Source organism: Gymnoscopelus braueri (genome assembly GCF_963280865.1).
Source record: "Gymnoscopelus braueri genome assembly, chromosome: 8".
NCBI classification, from domain to species: domain Eukaryota; kingdom Metazoa; phylum Chordata; class Actinopteri; order Myctophiformes; family Myctophidae; genus Gymnoscopelus; species Gymnoscopelus braueri.
Genome location: NC_137609.1, coordinates 14,516,400 through 14,525,533, shown reverse-complemented (window position 1 = coordinate 14,525,533; position 9,134 = coordinate 14,516,400). Strand labels below are relative to the sequence as shown.

General features: G+C 42.6%; 1 protein-coding gene across 1 annotated transcript in view; it reads left to right on the top strand.

Moving 5' to 3' along the window:
• Window positions 1-9,134, top strand: part of map3k7cl (map3k7 C-terminal like) — a 29,954-nt gene that overhangs the window by 12,503 nt on the left and 8,317 nt on the right. Inside the window, exon 3 of the mRNA XM_080435366.1 lies at window positions 2,214-2,272. Coding sequence (XP_080291492.1) covers window positions 2,214-2,272 — 59 coding nt within the window. The remainder of the gene's footprint in view (window positions 1-2,213; window positions 2,273-9,134) is intronic.

Here is a 9,134-nt window from a genome sequence, read left to right as displayed (position 1 = left end):
GGGTATATAGATAATTCTTTCTATGAAAACAAATAATAAATAGAAATTAATTACAGAATAAATAATAATACAATGAAAACAATAAAAGCATCATTCAACCAAATGTAAATTCTATGCAACATAGGTGTTGAGGTGACATCTAGTGGTTGCCTACTGTATTGCCTCTTTAACTGAGCGTGTACAAATGCAACCAAATGGACTTGGCTGTGACACTGAGGATTTTACTGTAAGCAGCTTACAGCATCTCACTTTTAAATGAGTCTGTTCTTCCCGGCCGGGGGGCTAAGAGACAGGTGTTCTGTCTCTAGCCTGGAAACCAGACGAATCTGTCAGAGCACATTTTTATTTATATGATATTAGTCTGGCCATGCCAGGCTCCGTCTCTATTTCTGTAGATGCACAACATATTGAAAACAAATTCACATAAAACCGTGGGTCCATTTTCACCCTCTCATGTTTAAATGAACACCGAGCGAGCATTTTGCATGTTGTCCATAGGCATGTGTGTATTGTATGCAACAGTGCACCTTCAGACTACACAGGCTTGTGGACAGACACATGCACACACAAAATGCACACATGTGTAACCAGTGTCTTAATACACACACACACACACACACACACACACACACACACACACACACACACACACACACACACACACACACACACACACACACACACACACACACACACACACACACACACACACCAGCTCGGGCATGGTACTAGATGCTGTCAGTCACAGTGTTTTACTGCAGAGGGGCCAGGCAATGGGATGGCAGCTGCAGCTTTGCAATGGCAGAGTCAGGTTTCTCCCTCTATTACTAACACTGTCCCTCTGCCCGCTGCCTGATTCACTGTTCAGCTTTTAGAACACTGGCCTATATTTATAAGCAGTTAACACTTACTCGACTACCCCACCCATCCTCGTTGTCTTTCCGACACACACGCCGCATACACACATGCACACACACAGGCACACAAGGAGAGAGAGGGAAAGCTGTAAAGATAACAATGATCTTGATGTAGAAGTTCTCATGAGGAACTTTGAGTCGAGGGAACCATTCACTGCACAGACCAGTGCACATCTTTAATTGTTGCTTAATTGTTGTATTTTTTTCCTAATTAATCTAATTTGTTTTCCTTCCTTCGTTTCCCCCTTCCTTTCTTATTTCCTTCCCTCCTAAGATGAGACAAAACGAGACAAAACTTGATTAATCCCAGAGGGGAATTTTGTTCTTTCCAGTAGTTAAAATGTAGTCCTAGTTTTAGTTTCCATTTTCAAGAGCCAGAAGTGACAGGCTGGAGCAGTAAGTCCCCTGTCTTCCTAAATAAAGGTTTGCATATTCCCTGGATCATGTCGTAGTCTCTCCAGACTCATGTTTCTCAGCAGGAGAGCTGAGACCTGTGTTCTGTCCAGGGATCATCATCCAGCCCCTCCATGACTCCATGCCAGGCGTACCTCTAACCATGCTCCGTGTCAATCCCCAGCATGAGTACTGTATTTATTCTGCATCATAATTGGCCCCATGGCTGCTGGCTAGCCCACTAATACGTCCCTGCTTTTAGAAGGTTGCATCATACCAGGATTCTCCACATGTGTTTCCACAACTCTAGGGGGACATAGCTGGCGAGACGAAGGCCGGTGCAGATAACCTGTCTGTTTCCGTCTGTCTGGCTGCCTGTCTCTCTGTCTGACTGCCCGATTCTGCCTGTCTACGTGACTGTCTCCTTGCTGAACTATCTGCCTGCTATGCTGTCTGTCTACCCACATAACTATATTCTTATCCTGCGTGTCTTTCAGTCGGACATCTCATTACTGTTGTTCAGTTAGAGGACATGGCTCATTTATAAGTGCAGCGCTGTGTTGCTATGTTGTGGTGTCACACAAGAAGCCCCTATAAAGTTTCGCTCCGAGCCCTTTTATGAGACAGAGAAAGACATTGAGCCACTGCCAGTTGGCCTATGCATTGGAAGGCATTGTTTCTTGGGTGAGGGTATGGGAGGCATGAAACAAACAATATTAATGACCAAATAAACAAACTATGTTCAAGTAAGAAATCCACCTTAGCCACATCAACAGCATCAGCAACAAGAGACCAAATGCATTTCTATACTAAGAAAATACAGAAATATTTTTATAATAAATAATACAATTTAAATAAAGCACCTTACTGACTTGAGTTTTGATCTTGGTTTTGCTCTAATAGACATAAAAGATGTGGGGGAACTCTCTCAGACGATACCAGACCTGGAGCAGCGACTACAGGTATGAGTAAACCTTTGTGTGTGTGTGCGTGCGTGCTTTAAATTGATGACTTATCAAATTCTGTGACTCCAATAGTTGATGTTTTTGCAATTTCAAGTGATCTGTCGTACAAGGGAGAGCAAGACTTAATTTTTTGGATAATGGCCATCAGAATCTTCAGTGAATAGACCTCAAACCCAATCCTAAAAGCCGGGGAGGTGTGGGAGAAGAATGAATAGAGTTAAGTTTAAAGAAGACCAGGGTAAAGGCTTGGATTCTGGCTGGTCTTGCGTGTCATCTCACCTGTACCCCCACTGCCTCTATAATCTCTTCATTGCTCTGACTGAGTTAAGCCTAGTCTAGAAAATGTAAAAAGTGAAGCACAGTAGTGTAGATAAGAATATTGTAACATGAAACTGACACAAGAGGGAGTGCTATAACGTGAGATGTTGGCACTGGTGTGTTGCAAATGTGGAAAATATTCACACCCAGCACCATGCTTTTTATACAAGGACATAACATACCCAAGAGAGCAAAGCAGCATACAGCACCTGAATGTCTCAGTCTTCACAGAGGCAGTATTGTGAAGAGTTAGTTGCTTTGGAAAGTCCACTGCCGCCTTTGGCTTTGTGATGTCAAAGTATGACTTTCCATACTTGCTCCTTGTTGCACCACCATCTATTCTGTAGAGCTGCTTTGTGTGAACTTGCTCCAGCTTACTTGGGGCAGTTTTATCAGGCAGTTGTGGTCAGAAGTATTTCTGTATGTCCTATTGATTAGTTACAATGTGTTTGTAGTTATCTAATTCACTATCTTATGTAAAGTTGCCTTACCTTTTCTATGATGTTATGATATCTTAGGATGAATGGTACAGTAGAAAAATGTCATAACTCCATCCCGGGTCCGCCACAGCTTAAAACGTGCGCCAAGCCTTGCGTTAGATCACGTATTTTAATAGCTTTTCTTTTCTTTTCTTTTTTTAGATCTGACGTTCATAGTGACAGAACACTATGCCAAAAAACAAACAAACGGAAGTCTCGCTAGACGAGATTTCAATCTCGTCTAGCATAGTGTTCTGTCACTATGAATGTCCGATCTCACCAAAAAAAAGCTATTAAAATACGCGATCTAACGCAAGGCCTATTGGCACACGTTTTAAGCTGTGGCGGACCTAGGTTGAAATACCTGATCAAATACGGCCCACCACACACAGTCTGTGTCCAAAGAATGAAACAAAATAAATAAAATAAAATAGTTAAGGAACTAAACTGTAGCACAGAAAGGAGGTCGCACTTCAGGGTATACCCTAACCCTAACCTACCCTGAAGACCTTTTATTGTCGAAACATTGGTAAAAAAAAAAAAATTATTGCATCGTGGCTACGAGCTGTGCGACCTCCTTTCTTTGCAACATATTCATAGAATTGACACACAATCAATCTTATGACTGAGCTTCCCTACAGCCAGTAGGGATGCAAGGATGCAGAGATGGGGGACTGGGGGTGCAGCGCTCCCCTAACCTATCAGCAATCTGTCTCCTTGTTGCATTTACTGTCATCTCCATCACAAGCTTCCTTTGATATTGCCTGTTTGTGCTAATGTGCAGGGGAGGTGCACTTTGCGATGACACACAATGCACTTAAAAATGAAAAGCGGGAGTGCGCATGAGCAGGAAGATGGTGTAGACGCACATTTCGCCGGCTCCCACTGACAAACTTTTAAATCCAACTTTAGCCCTGTTTTACCGTGTACAAAGTTACTTTTTTTTTGTGTTAAATAATTTCTGAAACCATTTATCAACCTACACGATGCCGACGGTGAAAAAAAGCAAACTGCCCGGTGCTGGCAAAGAAACTGAGGACGACGACAACAATCCGGCCCCTGTAACAATGGCGGATATATCTACATTACTTGACCAACTCAGATCAGCGCTCGCTTTGGATATTAAAACATCGTTTGATACCCTGGAGAAGAAACTGGATGGCATAAAAGCCACAGCCGATAACCAAGGCCAGCGCATATCAGATCTTGAATCCAACGCCGAGGCGATTGCAAAACGACTTGAACAGCTGGAGGCAGCTAATGCTATGCTACTGCAAGACAACAAATCAATGAAAATTAAACTTTCAGATTTGGAAGGACGCAGTCGGAGATCAAACGTCCGTATAGTCAACTTGGCCGAGAAAATTGAGGGTCCGCGACCCACAACCTTTTTCTCTCAACTGTTTGTGGATGTTTTTGGTGACCAGGTCTTATCCTCCCCCCCCGAGCTTTGTAGGGCTCATCGCGTTAATGCTTTTCACCCAGGTGCCAAGGATAAGCCGCGCAGTGTTATCGTCTGCTTTCATCGTTTCCAGATCAAAGAATTGATCATGCATGAGGCACGTAAGCGCGGCGGCTCCTTGGATTATCGTGGCCATAAAATCAGGTTCTATGAAGACTACACTGCGGAGGTGCTGAAGCAGCGTGGCGAGTACAAGACCCAGATGGCTGAGCTCTACAAGATGGACCTCCGCCCGTCTCTACTTTTCCCCGCAAAACTACGCATAACGCTCCCGGGTGGCGAGAGGAAATGGCTCGGGTCCCCCTCGGTGGCTACCAGCTTCATCCAGGGCTATGGAGGAGACACTGGTTAGTCCCGGTCGCGGACATTACACTGTCTTTTGTTTTGGGACTGTCGGGACATGCCGTGACAATGGAGACATGAGTGAGTAGATCAAAGCATAACAAGAATACAGTTCGGTTGAATGATGAGTAGATCAAAGCATAACAAAATACAGTTTGGTTGAATGAATGAGCGCGCGCACGCGGGTGCGCGCGCGGACACACACACACGCGCGCATCTCTGGAAACTATTGTACGTTGCCTCTTTTTTCTTTTTTTTTCTCTCTTTCTCTCCCCCTTTTTTCGTCTCTTTTTTTTTTTTTTCTTCCTCTTCTCTCTTCCCTCTCATGGACGAAACCCTTTAAAAAAAAATGTTTATTTATTTTTAAATGTATTTGGAAATACTTTCTCAGCCAATACCTAATAAGAATTGTATGACAAATATGCTGTCAGTGTTTTTCGTTTCCCCCCCCTTTTTTTTCCCCTCTCTCTTTTTCTCTCTGTTCTTGCGATGATTACACTCCTATATCCTCTGGACTTTACGTGAAATATGGACATGAGTGCCTGGGAGTGACTCACTCCCGGGCTCCCAGTCGAGTGAGTGGATCACATAATGAGGGGAGTAGGGGACTGGGATGATGGTTTCGTGCGGTCTTGTGGCGGGGGCGTGCGCGCGCGCGGTCGTTCCCCGCGCGCCCCGGGCCGCGGGACCTATTGTGCGGTCTTGTGGCCCGGGGCGCGCGGGGTGCGTGCGCGCGCGCGCGCGCGCGCCGCCCGCTGCTGCATGCCTGTGAGTGTCATTGGAATTCACTGCCTCGCCTTTTTTTTTTTTTTCTCTCTTTTTCTCATGGACTCAATTCTTGAATACTTTTTTCATCTAAACATGCATACTGTCAACTTTTTTGTTTTGTTTTTTGCCTCCCCCCTTTTTTCTTCCTGGAGTTTATCTTTTTGACTCTAATTATTGGATTTTAAGGGAAATTATGTTTGCACATTTGAAATGGTTGAGTTAGTATTATTATTATTTTCAAGCTTGTGCAATGTTGGCAGGGAATTTATATTACCAGTGCCTGTAGCTGCTAATTTGTGGGTTCAGTTAACCAAATGTCTTTCAACCTAATAACTGTTATGGTTTTGTTTTGTCTGTTTTCTTTTTTCTGATATATGAAGTTATCAGTATATTTCATTGTTTTCCCTCTGCTCACTCTATTGTCATTATTACCTTTTTCATTTTATTTTATATATAGTCTAGGTTCTTATTCTGTTGGTTTTTATTTTAATTTTTCCATTGTTCTTATTTACTGAATGAATAGAACGTCCGATGGCATCGTTTGATTGGGCTGTTATTATTATTATTATTATTATTATTATTATTATCTGTTTTTGTTGCTTGGCTGTTCTGACAAGGACTAGAACACCTTTCTGATGTTTGCAGTCGTTTCCGCAGGTTTAATACACCTCGATTCATTGGTGGTGGGTCTGACAGGTTTTGTTGTCAGTGGTTTTTGGTTTCTTTTTCTTTTTTTTCCTCTTTTCTTGTGTCTAGTGACTTGTTCCTTAATATTATGTGAGTGGGCCATGAACGATAGCCTGGTTAATTAAGTTGACATTATTTAAGGTGGCAAGCTTTTGCTGGGCCCAAAGCTATTTTTGGCTCTCTATAGGTTTCAATGTGGTGGTCTTATAGGCCAATAGGTAATCTGGAGTGTGTTACATAAGCCACATTATTTCCAATGTGGCTCTCACTTCAAGATAATTCCTAATTGGCCCTGTCCAGTATGGCAGTAATGTTTGAACAATTTATACAATAATACAAAAAATTATCCCTACCGCTGTTTCTTTTGATATGCCTTGAAGGCTCTCCGTTCATTGATTTACTCAACATAAATACTCTTGATACAGGGACAAATACAATGTTTAATGTTTGTGGGGATATGGTGGAAGTAGGTAGAGAGTGGTCTATCCTGAATGGCCTCCATAGGACTCAAAGGCATTCCTTTGGGTTTGCTGTTTTTTCAGCAATTTTTGGTTTGGGGTTTAGGGAGGCGTGGGTGGGGGGTGGAAGTGGGTGGTACGGGGGAACGGGTGGCTGGATTGAACAACGTTTTTGATTTTCTTTTTCTTTTTTACCACATAATATTTTTTGCACTGCTTTTATTTTATTGTTTTGTGTCCTTCCATTACAAAATGTTCTATGTAATTTTGATTTCTAGTCTTGTTTCTGTATTGGCCTTCACCTTGACAAGTACTTCATTGCACCGTTACTCAATTTGGAATATCACTGTTAGGAGATCTGCACACCCCAATAGCATCGCACTATGACTAACATTAATTTGAAAGGGAACGCAGTCAGGTTCCTTTCTTGGAATGTTGGTGGTATTAATGGGACAGTTAAAAGGGCTAAGGTTTTTGACCACATTAAAAAATTTAAAGCTGACATTACATTTCTTCAAGAAACACATCTACGCACTGCAGACCAGATGAGGCTTTCTAGACCATGGATTGGACAAATTTTTCATTCCAAATTTGACACTAAAACACGGGGAACAGCTATATTGATTAATAAGAATGTACAGTTTACTTCTACTTCTACTATCTCAGACTCGTATGGTCGCTTTATAATTGTAACTGGGTCACTATATCAGACCCCAGTTGTTCTTGTTAATGTATATGCACCTAATTGGGATGATGTTAACTTTATGAAAAGATTTTTGTCTTCACTTCCTAATTCGAACACTCACCGCTTGATACTGGCAGGCGACTTGAATCTTTTTATAAATAACCTTCTTGATAGATCTAGTTCTAGAACTGCCGTGCCCTCCAAGATGTCTCAAACCTTTTCCACGTTCATGAATCAGTGTGGCTGCATCGACCCATGGAGATTTCTGTACCCAACGGTAAAACAGTTCTCATTTTTTTCTCATGTACACCATTCTTACACACGTATAGATTACTTCTTTATTGATAGGGCCCTGTTGCCTTCCCTGGTCTCAGCTAACTACTCTGCTATAACCGTCTCAGACCATGCCCCTGTGATCCTTGATCTGACTTTTAAATCTAGGCCCAGAGAGACTCGCGTTTGGAGGTTAGATGTTGCCATGCTCTCATCTGATGAGTTTTGTACAACTGTCTCACAAGCTATTGATGTCTTTCTCATGACTAATAAGAATAGTGAAACCTCACCTTCATTGTTATGGGAGACATTGAAGGCTAATGTCCGCGGTGTAATAATCTCGTATACAGCACATGCCAACAAGCTTCGTTCTGTGAGACAGAGAGAACTGATGGCTCTCATCACAGACATTGATCGCCGTTATGCCATTGATCCGACCCCAGAACTCTACAGGGACAGAGTTACGTTTCAGACAGAATACAACCTTTTAACAACTAGAGATGCAGAGCGGCTCCTTCTCAGATCTCGCGGCGCTTTGTATGAACATGGGGATAAGGCGGGACGACTTCTTGCCCACCAGTTGAAGGGCAGGTTGGCCTCACAATCAATTTCACAGATTCGTGATGACTTAGGATCGCTGACTACAGACCCAAAACTAATTAATGATGCTTTCACATCATTTTATTCCCAACTCTATACATCCCAAGCGTCAGAGGACACTTCGGTAATGTTAGATTTTTTTTCAAAACAAACGGTTCCCCAAATTTCTCCAGAAGATTGTCACAGTCTAGATCAGTCATTGAGGCTTGGCGAGATTACATCTGCTATCCAGTTGATGCAGAGCGGGAAGTCTCCGGGCCCCGATGGCTACCCGGTAGAATTCTTTAAGAAATTTTCAGACCAATTATCCCCCCTGCTCCTGGAAATGTTTGAGGACTCATTACAAAAGGGTATTTTACCACCAACCCTAACTCAAGCCTCCATTTCTCTTCTACTCAAGAAGGATAAAGATCCCACGTGTTGCTCTTCGTATCGTCCAATTTCACTCCTTAATGTGGATGTAAAAATATTGGCTAAGGTGCTGGCTGGCAGACTGGAAAATGTCCTTCCCACAGTAATATCTGAAGACCAGACAGGCTTCATTAAAAATCGTCACTCATTTGCAAATGTTCGCAGACTATTAAGCATCATTAATTCCCCTAGTTCTGGAATAAAGCCGGAAGTGGTAATTTCGTTGGACGCGGAGAAGGCTTTTGATAGAGTAGAGTGGAGGTACTTGTTCTTTACGCTGGAGAAATTTGGTTTTGGGGAAAAAATCATGTCATGGATACGTTTACTTTATACTAACCCACAGGCTTGTGTTACAACCAGTAATTCTCGCTCTACA